At 44.0% G+C, this 23,009-nt stretch overlaps 1 protein-coding gene across 1 annotated transcript; it reads right to left on the reverse strand.

Moving 5' to 3' along the window:
* Nucleotides 1–165: 165 nt before the first annotated feature.
* mboat2b (membrane bound O-acyltransferase domain containing 2b) lies at nt 166–22,618 on the reverse strand. The gene is made up of 13 exons (XM_084483771.1): nt 22,489–22,618; nt 10,335–10,480; nt 8,307–8,384; nt 7,317–7,412; nt 6,282–6,337; nt 6,109–6,163; nt 5,788–5,971; nt 5,222–5,414; nt 4,819–4,922; nt 3,851–3,915; nt 2,958–3,090; nt 2,520–2,671; nt 166–2,156 (listed from the first exon to the last, which is right to left on the reverse strand). The coding sequence occupies exons 1-13, from the start codon at nt 22,573–22,575 to the stop codon at nt 1,952–1,954; spliced, it is 1,554 nt and encodes a 517-aa protein (XP_084339897.1). The 5' UTR covers nt 22,576–22,618; the 3' UTR covers nt 166–1,951.
* Nucleotides 22,619–23,009: the final 391 nt, after the last annotated feature.

Genomic DNA, 23,009 nt, shown 5'->3' on the forward strand with positions numbered 1-23,009 from the left:
GAGTGCCAAATGAATAATTCCCCCCACATTTCAAATAATTAACTGCAAAGGTGATCGGAAGTTAGATGTCCTCCCCAACCGTAACAAAGTAGACACACACTGAAGGTTTGGTTTAAAAAAAAAAAATCCATATTTTTTTTTAATCACAGAATTTACAAAATGGTGTCATCCACATCTCGTGTGTAAGGTAAACGCAATGGTATCGCCTGGTGCCGCGAACCGTCTTCCATTTCTCTCCGATGAGGCTCACAAGCAAACGGGTTACCGTGGTAACCCGGAAGAGCTACCATCACCTCCCTACACCTCCCCTGCCCCCATTCCTCCACAACCAGGGATCGGTTTTAAATTGTCATCCATGAAACTACAGTAAAACTCTGTTGGTATAATACACATAACAAGCACAGAAATAGACAAAAGTTGACATCTAAAATCGATGGAAACGCAAAGAAGCTCCACTCCGTAATACTCCACGTTTTCCTTTTCCAACGCACACCAAAGAAGAATTAAGTCATGTAGTATAAAGTGGCCTGCATTTCTTTTTTACTTTCTTCACTGAAAGAAAAGAAAAGAAAAAAAACTGACAACAGCTAAGGCGTCCGAGTGTAAATAATTATTGGCACTTTTCCCGAAACCGCTCAAATTTCCGGATCATTCTGTAAGGTGTGACTTTGTGACCTCATACCCGCTTGTATGACAGAAACACTTGATGGCCATTGGATAAATACTGATCATGTGACGCTGGAGCAATGCTGTGACATCACAGCCTCGCACCTTGTGTGATGTCACACTGAAAGCAGGAAGTGTGCTGTGGGAGGGTCCTGTTGACGACAAATCATATCGACGAGAGCTGTGACATCACCGGCTGGAAAACACGGACACGCACCCCTTAACTGATCCATTCGCTCACACTTCTGCTGGTTCATTGCCTTGTTCATTCATTCATCGCTCCTCAATATCCTCACCATCGTCTCACTCACTCACCACTTTTAAATATAAATTTTTCCTTTTAAATTAAACCACCAATTTCATTTGATTCCTTTTTCCACTCACCGATCTGCTCGACGACAACAATTAAATAAAAAATAAAAATAATTTACTCTGTTATTTCAAATACGTTCCCTTCCCTAGTGTGTCCCTCCGCGCGCGCCGAGCCGAAACAAACACGCACACCGAAACCGCGTCGAGTTCCTCGCCTCGCGTCCGCGGCGGGAAGGCCGGCCGCTAGCTCCTCCTCCTCCTCCCACCGCTCCATCACGGTCCCATGACGCACAGTCAACACACAGTCAACCGCCCCAAAAACTGTCCAATGGGAGTGTTTGTATAAAGTCACATGGTCAAAAAAATGGCATCTCAGAGATCACTTCCCGCCACCTCCTCCACCTCTTCTTCCTCCTCCCTCCCCCGCCTCCCATTTTCCGCAGGGTGGGGGGTGGGGGGTGGGGGGGGTGGGGGGGGTGAGGGAGGGGGTGGGGGAAACACTGCAAAAAGGTAAAAACACTGAACCACCCTCCCGCTCCCTCTTCCCCCCACGCCCTCCGCCTCTAAAGGAGTCTCGGCAACACACGGGGTGACTATCAAACCTCTTCGTCTTCCTCCTCGTCCTCTCCCTGTTGGCTGTGTGTTCCGTGCCATCGCGCTACAGTCGGTGAACATCCCACCACTAAACACCACAGGCAGAGGGGTAGGGGGGTGGGCCAGAGCGGGAAGGGTTGGCAGGGTGGGTGGGTGGGTGGGTAGGAAATAGGGGGGGGGGGGGGGGGGTGGGGTGGGGAGGGGGGCGGGGTCAGGTGAAAGGGTCAGAGGTCAGGGGAGGAGGGAGGGTTGTCACACTGCTGGTCCCGCCGCCACCACCACCCCCACCACCACCCCCACCACCCCCTCTCCCCCTGGGTCTCTCTCTCTCTTGTTGAGGGGCGGTGGGCTCGCCCTGCGCAGTCCGAACACCAGCGGTTCATGTGGTCTTGGACTTCTGGTTGCAGTTGCTGTCGGTGGCCACCAGGGGCGGCGGGGCCTGGAGCCCCTGGTCCCGGTCCGGGTCCTGGTCCTGGGCGAGCGGCCGGGTCTTGTGCTGGTCTTTGAGGCGCAGGTGGCGGGGCTTGACGGGCAGGGCGACGGCCAGCAGCACGCAGCCCAGGTGGAGGCTGAAGCACCAGGATCTGCAAGGACCGGGGGGGGGGGGAGACACACAGAGAGAGAGAGCTGGGCTGAGCCGTGGAGCTAGAGAGTCTTCAACCAACCTCGAACCCTTCAGAGAATTAAGCCTTTGGTCCCCCCCCCCTACCTGCTCCTTAATGAACTATATCTGAATGGTCTGCATAAGCCATAGCAAAATCCAATATCCACTCAGGTCATGTCTGTCTTTACTCTTACATCACACTTACAAGCCCCGGTTGCCCTTAAGCCTACAAGATATTCATTTTTTTTTCCGTAGTTCTGTAAGCTTGTGTGATTTTGAAAACCGCAGGAAGGGCGATAGGTCGATACGACGTCAAAGGGGACAAGCTGAGCCAATCACAGACCTGTAGAATTTCATTGACGGCCCCACGGACAGCAGTACAAACGGCACCACCGTGTAGCAGATGGCGATCTGGGTGGACGCCCACGTGATGATGTCGTAGAGGAGCTTGTGGGCGGGCGAGCACTGGAAGTACGGCCGCACGTTGTGTCTCACCTGGGGGGTGGGAGAGGGAGGAGTGACGGGGAGACGTTTAGTGGAAAGATTAAGAATAAAGAGTGTCACCATGCTAACTCAGGAATCAAGGCAAAGAAAAATTAAGTGATTTGACTATTCATATTTTAGTGCACATTTATTCTGGAATTTTACATTCAGGAAAGGAGTAAAGAAAAAGGAAGGAGAGTAAAGGAAATAAAGAAAGGAAGAACAAGAGAAAGCGGAAAAATACAAAAAGAGGTAAAAGGAGGAGAGAGAGAGAGAGAGAGCGTGCTAGAGAACTCACAGCTCGCGCGGCCAGCGTGACCACGATGCCGGTGAGGAAGGTGAGGTAATATCCAGGGTAGGCTCCATGCCACATGGCCGACAGGATGAAGGTGGCCGCCGTGGGGTTGTAGGGACAGCGCTCGTAACAAACCCTATCACCGCAAACACACGCTTTAGTTACACACACACACAGACGTAACAATCTTTTCACATTAGTATACAGTTGCGTTGCTCGAGTCATTTAATCCCGTTTCTGTTTATTTGGTTTGAATTCTTTATGTATATTTGCATTGTTGCACCTATGGAGTTTTTACTTATATCTTTATTTTATCCTTTTATTTGTTAGTTTACACAGGTCTTTCCTGAGCATAGCAATATTGTAACTGAATCTATTATCCATTGGGAGTACTAAAGTACTCTCAGTACGCTGAATAAAGAAATGGAAACCGTGGACACCAACAACGTCACAGCCTGTAATGCTGGCTCCACCACTAGAGGGAAACCTTTCACAAAACGGCAGTTCCAGTGAGGCCCTCTGCGAGAGGAAGTGATTGAATGCCAAAAATAAGCTTCAGGTATTTATTTATATCTGAATAATAGATTTTGTTTTTCATAATTTTTTTGAAAATACCTTTTAGTTAATAGATTTATTCAGCACACATCTTGAATATTTTTTAGTTTTCTTTACAAATCCGCTTGGTGGACCTATACACAGTGAAACGATGTCAAAACTAAACAAAATGCCACCTAGAATACAATAGATATTTGCCCGTCAAACCTACAGACTGGATGAACATTACTTTGCCTGAAGGCGCTATTGTGTCTGACACTTGGCACATATTAACAGTTTACACACATTGAACACAGTTAATGACAAACAGGACCGAAGAACCCAAACTGACGTCATCTTACCGTTTGAGCCAGTGTGCTGTCTGGATGTTCCAGTTGTCCAGGAATACCTTGAAGCTGGTGGCCAGCTGAAATCCAAAAAGGACAGAAGGTCATTTAGCATGCTGCCGGCATGCACAGGAACACTCCTACCCTGTTCTGCATAATCCTCCGGAATCAATAAAACTGTCAATAATCAGTTCAACTGGAATCAATATCGGGGGATCACTGTTGGGGGCATAGATTTTCTAATTATGACAAACCAATATTTTTTGTTATTTTCCTGTTTAGCATGCATTTTTGGGAACAGTGATAGCACAATAAATTGTAATTATGAAAGTGTAGTGAATAATAGATTTGATGCGCTCAGGGCTTATATCCTGGGCTATTTGTGTTTTCAACAAGCATATCAAACCTTCCTGAGCCCTTTCCTGGCTATTTGGGTGAGTCATTATTTCCCGTAAATAGGGCCTTTATATCCGTAAAGGAGTGTCATTTGATTACTGGTATTTTAGTTATTGAGTGAGCAGCAGTCTTTTAGGTAACCTCAGGGACTTTAACCGTGCGTTATTATAAATTATCATTGATAGAAGAGTCAGTGTGATTGTGGTTTAAATGGCCTCTATTTGACAACTTGTTCTGATGTTAATAAGCTGGGTTGACCAATTCCACTTGAGTCACAAACATGCATGTTTGTAGAAATGGCTTGTCATGGCTCATCATCGTCGCATATGGCTGAGCACTGGGCCAGCCATGGGAGCTCCTAGCCAGATATGGGAACTTCCAGCTAGGTCATTAGATCTCGTGGCCAGACATGGGAGCTTCTATCTAGGCATTCGATCGTATGGCCAGACATTAGAGATCCTAGCTAGGCATTTGAGCTCCTAGCCATACATTCAAGCTCCTAGCCAGGCACGGCAGCTCCTAGCCAGGCACGGCAGCTCCTAGCCAGGCACGGCAGCTCCTAGCCAGTCACGGGGGCTCTGCCTCACCTCAATGTTCTGGATCCTGAGGTTGGAGATGAGGTCCCAGCGCGGGGAACCGTCCAGGTTGTAGCCGTTGAACCCAAAGCCTGCGGCGTTGTTTATGGCATCCGCTGGTGTGGAGAGATTAAAACGCCAAGTTAGAGCCAAGAAATCAAAAACTACTACTTCCACATATGCATACAATGGATACATACATAGATACATACACCATATACCATTATTCATATATACAGTTTGAGCTAGCAAGCTCCCTAGGCATGTAGCACCCACCCAATCGTTCACACAGCAAGTTTAGCACCGGTAAGCTAGCAAGCTACCCAACAACGTAGCACCTACCTTGCATCCAACACAGTACGTTTTGCCACATGAAGCTAGCTAGCTAGCCATCTCTCTGGCTGGCGTCACCTACCCAGCGTCCATACGAAGTAGTACTTTGGCCGCGTGGTGAGCATGGACAGGTACAGGTACACGACCTGGGCGTAGAACGGTGTGTTGGCGATGAAGTCGTCGTCGATGTTGCGCTCGACGGGGAACACTTTACACACCAAGAGGAACACCATGAGGGAGAAGAAGCATGTCGCTATCTTCTGGACCACCACCGTCTGTGGAACCACAAAACAAGGGCTCCTAAAGGTCACACTGGTGTTCATTGTATGCAAACATAGTATTACGTACATAGGGTTTGGGTTGGGCTATTTGTATTTAAATATTTGTATTTGGGCCGGATAGTTTAATGCTGATGGTGTTTGACTCTCAGTTGGGGGGTTCTGGGTTCACACCCCATGTCTACAGCCTACGTGTAGGTCCATGTAGATGCCCTAACCCCTAGCTGCTCCTTAGTTGACATGTACCTGAAATTCTCCCTTTTGGAGAAAAACGCCTGCTAAATGTCTACAACTACATACACAAATGTAATGACATATTACACTGTTGAATTCTTTTCCACCGTGTTTCAGACGATATACTGCGACTCACATTCGGTGAGGGCTCGCTCCCTTTCACTTTTCCACAAGCCTTCCTACTGGTCTCGAAGTCTCTATGACAACAGGTCCCGCCCTCGATGAAGGCGATGTAGTCGTTGTAGGAGCAGGTGGGGCCGGCGAGGATGCCCATGAAGTTACAGTTGTAGCTGAAGTACTCCAGTAAACTGGGCATTCTCCTGCACGGGAATAAGACAGAAGATACATGTGTTGAGGAGCCTATTGGTACAATTCTGAAAACCTACTCGTACATGCTGGTATTGGTATATACTTGTACAGTATAAAAGATAAGACAAGATATGATTTAAAGTCCAACCTTATGGCCAGTATCTTCTGCCCAGGTGTCAGATGCTCCTCCTTACGGGCCATTCCTGTTAAAAAAAGACACAAATATCCGTTTCTATGTCCTGTTACAATAGAGAGTTGTTAAAACCGCCAATATTCTGCATGCATATATCAGCAAACTGTAAACACTGTGTATGAACCTACCATCATGGATTTCAAACGCCAGACTGGTTATTTTTTGCGTGATGACCATCATGGGCCTAGGAGAGAAATGGAGGGCAGAGGGTTTAGTTTTAGATGAAGAGATTACATAAATAATGTCACCTCTCTGCCCAGGATGGAAAGGCCTGCATGTACACACTGGCGGTTTTGAACCAGCTTTGCCTGCCAATTATATTGTTTTAAATAATAATTACAGAATAACTTTTTGCAAACGTTACGCTTCATAGTCCTGTATTGCCATAGTTTGACCACAGTGGAACACCAGGACAATTACTGGACATATTTTCTAGTGTACGTCAGGTGAGGCTGGGTCTATATTAACAATACTGAATTAAGTGAGAAAAAACCGAATCGATTCATCACTTCAAAGAGTGGACTTAGAAACTGGCATGAGTAGAAAACAATCTCCTTGTCAGGAGACTGTTTGATCCAACTGGTCGTTTAATAACTTATTTTCAACCGTGTTGTTTTGGTGCTTTGTTGTTCAGATTGAACCATGTTAGATGTTTGTATTGAGACAAGGTTACCCCTGGCTGGACTTACTTACTTACTTCCTTACTTTGCGGAACAGAAACCAAGCATGGAAGTTGAAAGACACATTTAAACACACACCACCACAGACTCTATGAACACAAGGCCCTAAGGAAACAACCCGGTTGTCTTCTAGTATGTCTTTGCATATAATTTTTTTTGTCTTTGCATGAGAATTTGAATGTACTTTTATGTTTGTGTATGTATTTGTATGTGTTTGTGTCCCACATATGTCTGACCTACAGAGACTCTCAGATAAGCAGCAAGAATTTGGCCACAGCATCATTTTAATACATGGGTAACACTGCAAACTGAATCAAGTTGTTGGAGCCTCCACAAGGGAATATTTGTTATTCATATCCTGTAAATAGTATAAATGTGCAATAAATATTTATATGAAAAGAATCAAGTGAAAAGGTAAAATAACCAGAGTATATAGCTTCTTTCAAAGAGTGCCATTAAACAAGCAAAGCAAAGGGGTCTTACCCTGTGAAGTCTGCAGAGTACATCCCATAATCAAACACGTAGACCCGTGTAATCTGACAGAAGCTCAGGTAACCAAGGGCAACCACCAGGCAGTATCTGAAGGAAATCAGAACAGACAGAGAGATGAATGAACGGAATGCAGTTAGGAACCGTGATGAACCATTAGCCCTGTTAGTTTAACGCTCTTCCTGTTTTCCTGCACCGGGAATGGAACCCATAACCCTCGCAGTGTTTGTAGTCAAGTTTGTATTTCAGTCTGTATTGCGGCATGTGTTTGAGTTCAACATTATTCAGTATAAAGAAATGTGTACGATTACCGCCAAATACATACAAAGCTTGCGGTTATAAACATAGCCGTATCCAAACACTTCTTTCATACTTTCATACAATGTACTCCACAATATCCATGTTAATCTTTACATACTTAACGCACACTTCTACACTTCTAAACACACACTTACAGTGTGTCCATGATACTGCAGTGTTAGGGATACTAAACGTGTGCGTGTCTGTGCCCAAATATATTTGAGAAGACATAAGACTTTCTGAATGGAAGAGCAAACATGTTGACTGGTGTTAATGTTTCCTGGGAATCATCTGTTATTGAATTACTCATTGCTATGAGTGCCAAGTTTAAAGTTTAACTAACAGTTATATGTTATAAGAGTGTGTCAGGAGCGTGACCTTAATGTTGCATGTTTGAATCCCACACTACGCTGTCGCAGAACTGAACAGAACATCTACAGTTCTGCTAAACAGAGAAGATATTGTTAAACTGTGGGTCCCAGCAGTTACCATCAAGACTGCATTAGGCTACTTTTTATTAACTAGTTAAAAGTAGGCAACAGCAGTCACTGTTTAAAAGAGGCATGTTTTTGCAACAGTTAATTCCTCAAAAGAACATTTCAGTTTCTCATGGCTTCTGATATGTGACCATGTCAGAAGTTCATTCTAATGCAAGCAGCCTCTAGATTGCCCCGGAGGTCTTACTTGTGCATGTGCTCTACTCCGGTCAGAATCATGATGCCATATGTCAGCCCACTCTGAACCAGGAAGTGGAGTGCATACCTGGAACATACAGGAAGTGAGCTGTTAATACATTTTTCTGTTTCAGTATACCTATTCAGTCAAACTAATCTTTGGTTTTCTGTCAAAAACATTATCACACACCAAAACAAAAACTGCAAAAAAAACAGCTTCCTATCCTATCTATCGTCTATTATAACAAAGGCCGGGGTAATGCCTTGCTATGGAACCCAAATCCAAGATGTGACACACTAGCTGTCTACCAGCACATGGGGCAGTGTGAGAACCGATATAATGGTCACACACACACACACACACACACACACACACACACACACTCTTTCTCTCTCGCTCTCTCTATCCATCTCCTCCACTGAAGTTTGTCCAGCAGTTGTAGCGTTGGCAGCACCACCGTGTCTGGTTTCATAGTATATCCAGAGAGCCAGAGACAAGCTCTCATACACAGATGACAAGAAGCAGGCCGTGAGCTCTACCGTCTGTAAACAAAGCAAGTGATTGGCTCACATCGATCCACCGTGTCCCTAAGGACCCTGGGAACATAAAACCCAGAACCCGCCCACACACAGACACAGGGCCCCGAGATGGGAACGGGCCGCCATATCCGACACCATCGGCACTCATCTGTCTGACGGGTCAGGCCCCTCGACTACCCTGGGAGCCAATGCTACATGCTGTGCTACACAATATGAGATATAGCTATTACATGCTATGCACAATGCTATCGTCTATAGTCCGCTATGCTACACCTCACATGCTCTGCTACACCTTGAACACAGGAATCATGCAAGACTACACACCATGCACTACTATAAGCTACTACTATTATATGCACTACTATAAGCTCAAGGCTTTAATACACGCTATGCTACATGTTACAGGCTACACACCATATTTAAAGGGTAAAAATCAGAAAAGAACACAGAAATGTTTGTTTTTGAATAAGAAAGTACATTTTTAGAGCTCGCCACAGCCTAGCTCAACACAGCTTAGCTCAACATAATCATAGTAATTACAATATTATTATTATATAAGACTTGATAAGACATTAGGGGATTTTGAATTAGGTAACAACACCCACCCCCACCAGTGTTTTTATTAATGTTATTTTATCTACGAACTTTGAGTAGTAAGCGGTGCGTCCAAGGGTCAGCCTCGTGAGCGGAATATCCCCAGTTTAACTCCAAGTTGGTCGACCACAGCAAGCGTAGCCAAACTGAATTACACCCTTTTCACTCCGACTCTCCCTTGACATGCTGTTACCCTGACAACTACATATACATACACAGCTACAGTGTTCACGATAGACACTTGCATAACATTAGATTAACTTGCTTGTGAAATTTTAATTTGACAGTGAATCTTTTGAAATCTTTTGAGATGAAAGTGTTATGTATAAAAGAATATAGCTTGCAGACTGTATTAGCTAGCCTAACACTTTCACGCTAATCACAATATATGGAGAATGAACACCACAAAGGAATGTTTTATATCATTATTATAGCATATAGGCCAACAGCGCTTGGATGTTCACATAAGTACCATGATGGATCATAAAGTATGGATTAAACACACAGACTTCCCTTTGTATCAGCTAGTGGTTAGCAAAGTAACCCAACAAAAAGCTTAATAACCACAGAACACATCTGGGACTGATATAGCGGTTGGTGCTAAAGTGCTATGCTAAGACACGTAAGTAACGCTAAACACCAGTTGTCAATAAAAAGTGCTGTTCTAAGATATACCACTGTACACTAAGCCCAGACAGTTACTTAGCACGGACTGGTATTGTATACCAGCTATGCTCAAATATGCTAGGCAATGCTAAACTATGCTAGGTATGCTAAGCCCATACAGTTCAGCAGCTGGGACTGATATAGTCCACTTGTGGTCGGAGCAAAAACGCTATGCTAAAATAGGCTGCTTGTTTGGTAGTTGGTTTGATAGCGTTGGTGACAGACGGACTGGACTGACCAGCCAAAGCAGAAGAGGGCGAAGTAGAGTCCTAGGAGGGTGGCGACCACATGTCTGATGAAGGGACTGCTCCTCTTGGGGTGGAGGTACAGACGGAACCAGAACGCCGTTAGCAGAGCACATAGCTGGCACACCACAAAGTTGACCTGGGGAGAGAGACAAAGAGGGGGGGAGAGAGAGAGATAATAAGTTGTATATAACATGTAATGGACAATGTAACACTGCCTCATGCCTTGACAATAAAGCTAAAGCTAGAGAGAGAGAGTGAGAGAGAGAGAGAGAGAGATTAAAAGACAGAAAAATAAAACTTAAGACAGAAAGGATAGCTTAATTTTGTCAAACTAGCTCTTTTATGTACAGCCTGGCCCTAAATACCAGTGAACCTCAGTCAGTTAAACTGTGGCCTCACAAGGTATACAACGGTCTCTCCAGAGCGGAGCCTGGAGTGTCAGATTTGAAACAAGAGCCTTTCCATCATCACACTCCACAGAGCTCCTCTGAGCAGTAACATGTACACCGTTTCAACACACTACGCCTTGGCCAACCTTAATCCATGCAACCAGTAACAAAGGTACTGGTACAACTAGGCTAGCTGTGAATTAGCCTTTTGTCTTTGGCAGAACTTAGTGAAAATAGGAAAGACTTCAACGCTTTAGCACACTTCACCAGGCCCACCTCGACCAACACAACCGGAAACAAAGGCAGTGGTACAACCAGACTAGTTGTGGTTTTGTATTTTGGTAGTATATGGTGAAGAGATGAAGGATTTCAACAGCACAACACCAAATGGCTCGGCCAAACTTAACCAATACAACCAGTGACAAAGGCCTTGATAGAGCTGCTAGACCCTCTTAGATATTTTGCAGGGTAAGGTGGATTGTGGGTCGTGTGTGAGCTCTCCTTTGCCGTGATGCTGCAGTGGTGGGGGCCCGGAGGATAGGGGAAGCATCTGTGATGAAACAGGGGTGGGGGCTAAAACGGGATCAGACGGAAGCTATTTATAGCCGGGCCTGAAGAGGGGCGCCTCTACAGTCCATTACACAGATTACCTCCAACAAAAGCAGCCGCTAGCTGGTGACGTTTCTTTCCCCCCCTGCTGCTTCTCTCTGCGTGGACGCCTATGTGCGTGTGTGTGCATGTGTGTGTGCGCGTGTCTTTCTGAAGTATAACCAAGTAAAAAATTCACAAATGGAGTACAATGTAGATATATATATATATATATATATATATATATATATATATATAGGCATACAAAATAGATACTGTGGTGGTACCTGGTTATACTGGGCAGCAACCAGTGTCCACCAGTAGACGAATGTGGTTGTACTTTTGTCAAGTACGTTCAAGTACGTTGTCTGTGGCTTCTCATGCAGTTATACAGCAGAACCCTGTTATACTGCATGAGCCACTATTTTAATTGCATTTATCTGCATACTCTCTTGTATATTTCTTAACACAAATGTTACTGTTGTGCTGAAAACCGTCACCCTGTTAGAGAGGATGTGGATGCTCTATACGGTACGGATATGTGTGAAGAAATGTGAATATATTTAGTGGGAGGGGGGTGAGGGTGAGGGGGGAGATGGGTGTGGCAAGTAATTCCAAGCTCAGCACAAACTCCTCCCAAAGGAATACCTAAATCTACGATTGCATTCTGACCCGCACAGTGGGGGTGGAAATACAGTCAGGACATCACAGGTGGACCACACACACACACACACACACACACACACACACACACACCTCTGAGAAGGTCTGACAAGCAAAGCGAAAGCCCAGCTGGTGGCTTACATAAAACACACACATACACGTGCATTCACAGTCGTGTACTAAGAATACACAACGCAGACGACAAGCATGTGTTGTCAGCTGTTCACACAAACCACAAAAGTTCACCACGTCACTCCTCAGCTGCGCAGAAAGATGCACGACCCAAACAAACGCATGCATTGATTCTTCTTCTGCAAAACACCGTACACAAACATGGATGCATGGTCTTATCAGCCTAGCACCACAGCTTCCTCAGTCCTAATAATAATATAAAGAGATGATTTATAAAAACCCCTGCAAGGGTTAGGGGTTGCATTCCCCTAGGCAAGGCAAGGCAAGGCAAGGCAAGGCAAGGCAAGGCAACTTTATTTATATAGCACTTTTCATACACAAGGCAGACTCAGAGTGCTTCACATATAAACATTGTCATACAATAAAAGAAAACAATAGTTAAGTAAAAAGTAAAATAGATAGAAAATAAAGGCAAAGTTTAAAAAACATTTTAGAAAGGCAGAGTTAAAAGAAATGCATTTTAGAAAGTGAGAAAATAAAGGCAAAGTTAAAATAATAAATATTTAAGATTTAGCAGAAAGCTAAAGCAAACATAAAAGTCTTCAGTCTTGTTTTAAAAGCTGTCAGAGTTGGGGCAAGTCTTAAATCCTCAGGGAGTTTATTCCAGCTATTTGTTGCATAGTAACTAAATCCTGCTTCCCCATGCTTCGTGTTGACTCTGGGGATAATTAACAGATTGGTCTCAGAGGATCTTAGTGGCCTAGAAGGCTTATGTAGTGGAAGCATATCAGTTAAATATTTTGGCCCTAAACCATGTAGGGATTTATAGGTTAGCAACATGATTTTAAAATCAATTCTCTGACATACAGGGAGCCAATGTAATGATTTAAGAATTGGTGTAATATGTTCACATTTTTGGTCTTTGTTAGAACTCTAGCAGCGGCATTCTGAACAAGCTGTAGTTGCCTTAGAGTTTTTTTTGGGAGACCTGTAAGGAGACCATTGCAGTAATCAAGCTTGCTAGTGATAAAGGCATGTACAAGTGTTTGTAAGTCTTTGGTAGACATGAGCCCTCTAAGTCTTGCTACGTTTTTAAGGTGATAATATGCAGATTTTGTAACTGATTTGATGTGACTGTCGAAATGTAAATCTGAATCCATGATAACCCCTAGATTTCTGGCTTTGATTGAGGTTTTCAGGGACAGAGATTGAAGGTGTTGGGTAACTTTAAGCCTTTCGGTTTTAGCACCAAATACAATTATCTCGGTTTTGTCCTCATTTAGTTGAAGGAAATTTTGGCACATCCAGTCTTTGACTTGCTCAATGCACTGGCACAACAGATCAATGGGCTGATAGTCATTTGGTGATAGAGATACATAGATTTGCGTGTCATCAGCATAGCAGTGATGGTCAATATTGTTTTTTTGCATGATCTGCCCTAGTGGGAGCATGTAGATGTTGAATAGAGAGGGTCCTAAGATCGAACCTTGTGGGACTCCACATGTCACGTTTGTTGATTCTGAAACAAAGTCGCCAATGGAAACAAAGTAGTTCCTATTTTGTAGGTAGGACCTAAACCAATTTAAGACTGTGCCTGAAAGCCCCACCCAGTTTTCTAATCTGTCCAAAAGTATTGTATGGTCTACAGTGTCGAATGCAGCACTGAGGTCTAGTAGCATTAGTATTGAGATTTTGCCAGAGTCTGTGTTAAGACGAATGTCGTTTACAACTTTAATAAGGGCAGTCTCGGTGCTGTGAAGGGGTCGAAATCCAGATTGGAAGGTGTCATAGCAACCAGTTGATGCCAGGAAGTCACTAAGTTGCTGGATATATTGTACTGTCACTGAGGAAGGCCCCAGCATTGCAAAGATAATGGGTTCTATTTCCTGCATGGAAACAATGCATTGAGCATGTCCGTTGCATTGAGCTCTATTTCCTGTATAGCTTTCACCGTGATACAGGATTACATGCTGTGTATCACACACACAGACACACACACACACACACACACAGAAAGGCACTTAGACAGGCAGGGTTAATCATGAGATCACATAGTCCTCATAATTATAACCAGGTTATACATATGTACATAAGCATGACTTATGTCACCAATAGAAGTCATACAATTGAAAAACAATTAAGTTACCGAAGTGCGGAAACATCAATCACTTACAATATCCAGGTCCAAGACCCCACAGATAGACACAGGGCTGACTACACATGCACATAATGATATCAACTCTATTGCATAAGTCCTTGTCTATATGGGTTGTACGACTCTCTGACCTGAACTACCGTCTCCTTCAAAGAGAGAGATAATATAATAAAAAGGAGAGTGGGAGATCAATGTCTTCCCTCAGAGAGCGAGAGAGCGACTGGGCAGCAGCTACAGCAGGCAGTGCTACTTAAAACCCATGTCCTGGGTTCTTCTCATCTGGCGCCCTCTCATTAATATGACATACGGAGCGCTGGCTCTACTGGGCCCACTCAGATGCCACAGACTGTCAGTCCAGACACACTAGCTCGCCGCCATCTTCTTTAATTCATGATACTTGTTGGTGTGTTGTGTGTTTTTTTTCCACCCCCAGATTGGAAAAAAAAAAGCCTTTACGTCAAGCTGGCCCTAAGGCTGGCAGAAACAGGAAACAGGAGGACCAGTGAACACTAGATTGCTTGAGGTCATTTTAAACTAATGGAATGGGGAGGAAGTGTAGCGGTTTACTTTGCTGGAGGGATGGGGAGTTTGTGCAATGTTTCTGCAGGGAAATGACTCGCTGTAGGTCGTGTGAAACACAATGGGTGAGTTAACCTCTTAGCTCTCCGGGCAAGAGACACAGACATGTACGGATTTAACCCCAGAGGTCAGAGTTTAGGTCACGCTCATCACATGAAGCGGAAGGGTAGGGATTCGCTAGTGTGTGAAAAGTACTATGCTCGGTTAGGGGGTTAGGGTCAGGATAGGACTGCAGGGATACAACTTTTTACAGTGAAGAGACTGTATCGTGTTTATGAATCTAATGAAATTAGCTGAACATAGGACTAGGTGATTCAATGTTTATTTAGTTCCTGTTTAATTAGATGTGTATAAATGCATTTTTCTCCTTGGTTAGTCCTGTTTATATTGGAGTAAAAATTAATCAACCACACATATGCCAGGGAGGAGGTAGAAATGTAAGATAATGAATGAATTGATTAGTGCTTTGCACTTGGTTCTATGAACATCCTTATTATACCAACAGTGATATATTGTTTCACCTTCTTCTGACAAATGTACTTATTGTTAGTCGCTTTGGATAAAAGCATCTGCTAAATGCCCTAAATGTAATGTAAATGATTGATTGATATTTTCACAAAAGCTAATATACTCACAATACTGTTGTTGTTGATGTCAACAACAACAACAACAACGCGTACAAACAAATATAAACAGGGATTGTGCTAATATACAAGGAAACCTGTTTGCTAGCAGAGCCACCCCCCTCACCTCTCTCTCTCTCTTTAAAAGCCACTCTATCAAACTCTACCGCACTATTGGCTGCGGGCAGCAGCGATGGAATCCTCGAAGTGGCAGTTGCTAGGAGACATCCTTTTCTTAGCCAAGAGGGAGGCTGGACATAGGATTGAGTGAAGGCCATGTTTCTTTTTTTAATCAATCAGAATCCTCCTCGTCTTCGTCTTCATATGAAGAAAGGGAGGGAAGGTCAGGGGTTGTTGATTAATGTCGGTGTCGTTGGTGCGATGAACGGGTTATTTACAGTAATTAGAAATATAAAGCTGGACGCCATATAATTCAATATTATCGTTTATCACGTCTGGGAGAGGAACAAGATGTTCTCGTTACTGACAGGGTTTAGCAGAAAGAATATGCTAAGCTACGGAATATGCTGTATGCCCAAAATACAAACAGATTAATCAGAGAAGATGCTTTACTGTTGGGTGAGATTTACCCCTAATGAACCTGTTCTAAAACCACTAAAACTTTCTGGAAACCCTATTCTCCATCAATGGATGAGACTTTTCCTTCCAGCTTTCCTGACTATGATAGGGGAGCAAACAACAAGCAAATGTTTCACATTTTTCCTTTATTCCTCTTAGGAATAATATTATTTAAATTCAACTTCATTATTTCACATCTTCAAAACACACACTGGTGGACTGTGCTGTATCCACAAATACACCACCAACAACTGATTTGAGACAAGGCTGCAAATAGCATTGTACGTGGTCAGATCTGATGATGATACAATATGTAAATTATGGGAAATACCTAGAGCTTAGCTGAATACCAATTTGGAAGTGGCAAGATGATCAATCACTCGACGGAGGTCCCTCCTCAAAAAATAAACTCCAGAAACAAAACCAAAAAACGAAAATGATAGAAACTTGACGATGGGACAGACCTCCAGGAAATACAGGACCCACCTACCTTCTGATGATGTCAACATTAACCGCTTCATCCCCTGGTTCTAGCATCTGCTCTGCCAGCGGCTTCATTGGGGACCTCAACCATAGCACTCACAGATGATTAAATCCTCCACCGGCTCTTTAAGTGCACTCTCCGTCAAATATGTCGGAGAGCTGGTGATTTATGTCCACGTAACCAAGCTCCCATCATAAAGCATTGTACAGCCACACAGACCGCGTTAAGACACTTAGCTGGGGGGCAATGGTTTGTTAAGCTGCAGCGTTGTGCACGGGACTTGACGACCGGTGACTCCAATCCCAGAAAAGGATAGTGGTGGGGGGGAGGGGGGATACCTGTAGGCATCCTTGAGCAAGATACACTAATCCATGCTCTCTAATGACTGAATTGACTGCTGCAAGTCATTTTGTGTGAAGGTGTCTGCTAAAGGTCTAAATAGTGAAATTATTTTGTTGAGAACATCAGAACTTCAAAATCCCCTGTGAGACCTTAATCGAGCATTTCCACCGGAGGGTGCGGGTCGGTTCAGTCTGCACGGGTCAAAAGTGTGCGTGACCCGGACTGAGCCGCATTGAGCCGTACTCGTCTCACAGTACTACTCCGTTGAGGTACTGAGAGCCTGAAAGGGTCCCGGCAAGTTTGAGCTACACACGCCGTCAGGGGCGGGCCATACTGTTAGGCCCCATAGAGGCCTTTTGGGGCCCCCAAAATGCCCTCTTTATATTTTTTCCCATATGTATTGTTTTTATAAAAATCCTGTCATAATAGAAGCATTGGGATGTCAAATTGCTCACACATTGACGGTCTCCCTGCTAACGCCTGAAGCAATCATGCAATTTCGCTACGCCAGCCACCCCCCGTCAACAATCCTGTCCGCCCGCAATCCAAAACTGCCCCCAAAGGGCTAAGATCGCCACTGCACGCCGTCCGTTGATTGGTCGACAGAATCGTCCCTTCCGTGCGACAGGGGGATAACAAAAAATGTTGTGCAAAAGTTTGCCGTCCTTCTTAGACATCCTACATTGATGCTCTTTGTTCATTGTGCACGTTCTTCTTTTTCCTTGAATTTATTAGCAGGCTACACTGAGTCGGGCTGCTATGAGATCACGGTGCTTACGTAGCTGCCGTGGCTGTCGCCGTCCGGCTTAAATCCCGCCCTACAGGGTACTGGCGGCGGTGGAAACACGCGCCGTAACTGAGCTGGGCTATACCGCACCCTCACTAGTGGGCTGAGGCGTGCTGCGTCCGAAGCGTACCCACCAGTGGAAATGTGCCATAAGATTCAACCAGTGCCACTTGATGAGTTTGTGAGATATTATTAACGAGCTGAACTGGTGTTTTTCAGTGTTTCATTGTTGGCTAAATGTGGTTTCTGGTTTTGAGGTACACTAGTTGAATGCCGTTTAATGGTTTGGGTAATTTCACACTTTTTTTAGATGTGGTTTGTGGCCTGGTGTTGCTAAGCCGATCCCACTCACTCAATGAGTTCAATCTTGTCTCACCAAGGCTCAAGTTACCTGTGACTCCTAACCCTCTGATGCAGTCAGCCAATCACAACAGTTGTTCATTAACATAAAAACCAACTGCCAGAAAGCCTACTGACTGTGTTCTTCATTCAGCAACAGTCAGGCTCTGTGGTTTGTTCATTTGTATTTTCGGACAAAAATTGAATTCTACCAAAACCACCAGAGCAAAGCATCCATTTGCTGACCACTTGATAAATGATACACGTGTGCAGGAGGAAAATATTTGAGCTCTCTTGGTCACTTAATTTGTGATATAGGAAACAAATACAAATGCTTCAACATTCCCTACCAAATCATATCTCAAATCATAATAACCCATATCGCTCACAGATCATGAAGGCACTGACCATTCTTTTGACCAATCACAGCAAAGAAACCAAAGCTTCCACCCGCCTCCCGACTATCCTCTGAGCCAATCATAAACAAACAAACAGAAAGGACTTCCCAGGACCAGGGAGTGTAAGATGTTGATCAATCTGAGCTGTAGGCCTACAGAGCCCAGGCCTGGACACGCCTCACCATTTGTTCGGCAGCTGAGGTGACAGTTTCCACGGCAACATCCTGGGAGTGTGCAGACGATCGCCCACAGAGCGCGTGGTCTGAGCTATCAGAGGCACCAGCTTGTTGCTAATGCTGTGGCTCGTTTGATTTAGCTTCAAATGTACAGAAGGGCAAACATGCTAAGCCTAGCAGTCAGTAGAGTGGCAATTTCCGCACTGTTCGTCTGACACAGTAATTAGCTTCAAACTGATCATGATAGTACTAAAAGTCATTAGCAATCGTGTTCCTATACAGAGGAAGGATAAATCACATGATTTCAGAAGTGAAACTCTGACACAACAATGTAACAATGCAACTAATGCAGTTTTTGTAGTTGTAGAAAATATCCCACCACAGGCAAACTATTGTATTGTAAGCTGAATCAACCATTATTATGTTCATTCAGTAGATGAACAGACAAAGATGAACAGTTTAGGGCGATTGGGAGAGAGGAATGTTAGGTTTCAAAAACAGCTGACAAATAAAACACTTCTTCATTGGAACGTGCCATTTCGAGCCTCCATGATTAATTTCTACTGGGGAACACAATAAAGGCTGGTCGATATCAGTGGCAGTGATCTACTGTGAGACAAACTGTTCAACTATTCAACAGTAAGCTAACGTTGCATCTCCTTCCTGCGGCTGGGACCAATGTTCTATATGTCTTAGATACTTCCAACACAAACAAATATTCCTTCTCACTTTACCCATAAATAATACTGGATGGGAAAAGAACAAATCCATAGACCCAAATGGATCAACAGCCCCAACATACAAAAAGCTAACTCTAAGTCCACGATTTCATTTATATTTGTACTTGAATTTGAGTCTTATTCGAATAAACAAACTGATTTCAGTTCCTTATCCAAATAGAAGACTTTGAAATAAATAGAATACCAAGAAATCTAATTTTTTTACCAGGATGTTTTGACTACAACATAAAGGCCTATGCAAACCGAGATGCGATGATAATTTAGCTAGCTAAGCTATTCTGTATTCAGCCTGGATATAAAGAATAGGCCTACTGTACCACAAACTGATCTCCCTCGAGCTATAGAGCACCAAAGATTTCTAGAAAGCACACTTCACAATGAGTCACTTCCATAGAATTATCTAGAGTGATTAGTCAATGAGAATCAAAACACAAAATAATTGATTCATCGTTTTAGTTGTTTATCAAGTGAAATTGGTGAACATTTAGTGTGTATAGCTTCTGAAATTCAATGTTTTCTCTCTATAAGATGGTTATGATGACAATACACTAACTTCTGATGGGCATTCATCATTAATCATGGGATTAATTAATACAGAAACGAACTATGGACTAATTGATTAATTAAACTTATTCATTAGTGGTAGCCATAAGATAGATATCCTAAAAACAGCAATATTAGTCAACATCAACTCAACCAGTGGCAGCTGCAACATCACAGTTTAAATCAGTGTCACATATGTCATATCACAACATGTCATGTTAAGATATGACATGACATGGGGAAGAATAGAGTCAGGGCTAAGGGTATTCGACTCTCTCAAGAAAAGGTTCTTGGTTCGATCCCCCAATGTCTGCAGCCCACCAGTAGGCATGGCTCCCCCCTGTCCGACACTTAATGACATGCATCCGAAATCACTGTAAGCGGTCCGCTCAATGTCTACATATCCATTTCATGTCATGAATACAGAGGAAGACACCTGTACCCCTGACACCTTATGATCCTCCAGGAATCAACAGATAGACACGTGCCGGCGCCCTGCCCTACGCCTCTCCACCCCGAACACCCGATACTGCTCGGCTGGCAGCCGAGTGAAAACAGTCCACAACTGTTGATGTATCCTCATTAATAATGCATGCTGGATAAAGGAAGCATTTATAGAAGCAACAATGGCTCATCATCTCTCTGTACGGTAACAATTGTTTTTTCATCTATTGACTGCTATTAAGTATGTAGTCATTTTGAAAGACACTTGCATCCAAAGCAACTAGTGAATTCAGATACACTAAGGTAGAGGGAGAGGGAGAGGATATCTTGCTCTAGGAGGCCTACAAGTAGATTGCCGATGTGGTGAATCAAACCCAGTACATTTTGGCAGGGGATTTGCCCCCAGCCACTACACTAACCTGCCCTGTGTTCGTAACATGTTCGTAACCTGCCCGTGTTCGTAACGTGTTCGTAACCTGCCGGTGAACGAAGTGGGCATGTGTGTCTGACTGACCAATGAACTAAGCCGGGACTAGGACAGGCCTTCCATAGTGGTACACTGATGAACGACAGTTGTACCAGCCTCCATTAGTGCAGTCAATGCACACATCTTTGAAACAAAATGTTACGCATGCTGCGATGCAAACAAAGACGAAAGCCCCGATGCGGACCCACTGGGACAGCTCATCGATATCACCGCCAGAACAGAACAGAGGGCGAACGTTACTGCAGCGTTACGGCTGTTAACCAGAAGCAGTGACCGGCCCCTTTGAAAAGTGTTGTGAGTTAAGTTGCTCAAGGGCACTACAGCAGCCCAGTCGCATTGATGCGTTTAACTGCCGGATCCCAGATCTTGGGTCTCAGGTCTTTCTCTCTGCCTCTCTCGGAGCAAAGGTCCACCCTGCCACCACACATTAATATCAAGAGGAGAACACACCACAGAAAGATTCCTTTCAAGAAGTAGGCCATATCTCAGACAGGGTCTGGGTGGGTGGTGGGGATGTTTTGGGGCAGAGGGTGTCGACCCATGGATCTGTGGGGAGGGGAGGGGGGATTGGAAGATAAATGGGTGATGTTGTTGTGTAACCTATGTCAATTTATCTTTAAAAGATCATATGAAAAAATGATGAGACCACCCGAGTATGCATACTTTGACAACATACCCCTATACTAAAGTAAATGGCCTGCATTAAAGATCACCGCATTATTACCCAAGTTTAGTTAATATCCAGATCTCCAACAGGCCAAGCCAGTGCGTGGAGGTTGTAGGCTACATGTTGATGAACCGTAGGCTACATCTTGCTTCTGAAGCGGCCCTACCGAGACGGAGCGCCGATCCACCACATGTGACAGGCCAGGGAGACCAGACAGTTACATCCAATATAGAAGCCGACCACCAGAATCACCCATCGTAGAAATGTCATCGGCTCTTCGCAGGCAAATTACGTCCATCACGCATCCAGTTCATTAGCGTATAGCACTTAAGCCAAGGTTGTCTGGCGATTATCCATTAAAGCAAGAATGCATCGTATCGTTTGCCCCAATAAGCCACGCATTAACCGAGGAAAGACAAAAAGACAATACATTTGGCATTAGCTTCCCTGATCAAAATCCCCAGCCCCTGGGACATAATTCGTTTTTACTGCTTAACAATAGAAGCGGTGGAGAACAGACAGAGCTACCGAGAAACGTCATTACAAGGAATAAGAAAGAAAAACCCACTATTGTGCACACCATTTATGGATTTGATATTGCCGTGGAGCATCGACAAATTCCAATCTCATCAAGGAGGGCATTGCTAATATTGCCATTTTACCCGTCTAAATAATATCACTTAACAGGTCTTTTGAAGCAGCGCACACTGGAAGAGGCCCGCAGACGATTACATGTGAAATGTCTTCGTTATATCGGCAATTTCATTCAACGCTATCCATCCCATTCGCATGTGCACATTCTTTCTTTCTCCGTGCACCTATTCGCGCATTGATACATTAGTCAGCACTGCGATTGCATCGATTGTATTAAAATTCGAGAGCCCATTGCCCACTCTCAGTCAAATGAAGGCTCGAGCAGCCAGAAGCATCTCCGAAAATCCCAGCTTCGTTGCGATGTTTTTTTTTTTTGGAAGCTCTGCGACGGAATGCTTGACATACACTGCGTGTATAACGGTTCTGTATATCTACCTGATCCAGGGGCAGATTTATGATTTCGCTGATGGGCTGCAGCAAACTGGACCCCGTACACGCCGGAGAGACTGTTTCAGTGGCCATGGCTCTGTCGACGTCGAGGGAGTCCTGTTCTCTTCGTTCCCTTTCCCTCTCTGTGTCTCAGCGGGTCTACGATTCGCCCCGAATCTGTCTATCCTCCTCCTTCTCGTTCCGCTCCTCCTCGACCGCCACCAGGGCTGCTGTTTGCTGCTGGCCACTACTGGCTGTAGGATGAGCTACACTCGCTGCCAAACCTCCACACATCAACCAGCAGCAGTCAATGTTTCATGTCATTAGTATATTTGGCAGAAATACAATAGCCTACATTATGCAATCTATAATTAAATAAACAATACAATACCAAACAATGCTAAATTATGACAAAAAGTTATATAATATATTATAATACATTATATTTAATTATATTATATTTATTATATTAAAGGCTATTACATATATATATATATATATATATATATATATATATATATATATAT

The sequence above is a fragment of the Micromesistius poutassou genome, assembly GCF_964030765.1.
Source record: "Micromesistius poutassou genome assembly, chromosome: 19".
Taxonomy (NCBI): domain Eukaryota; kingdom Metazoa; phylum Chordata; class Actinopteri; order Gadiformes; family Gadidae; genus Micromesistius; species Micromesistius poutassou.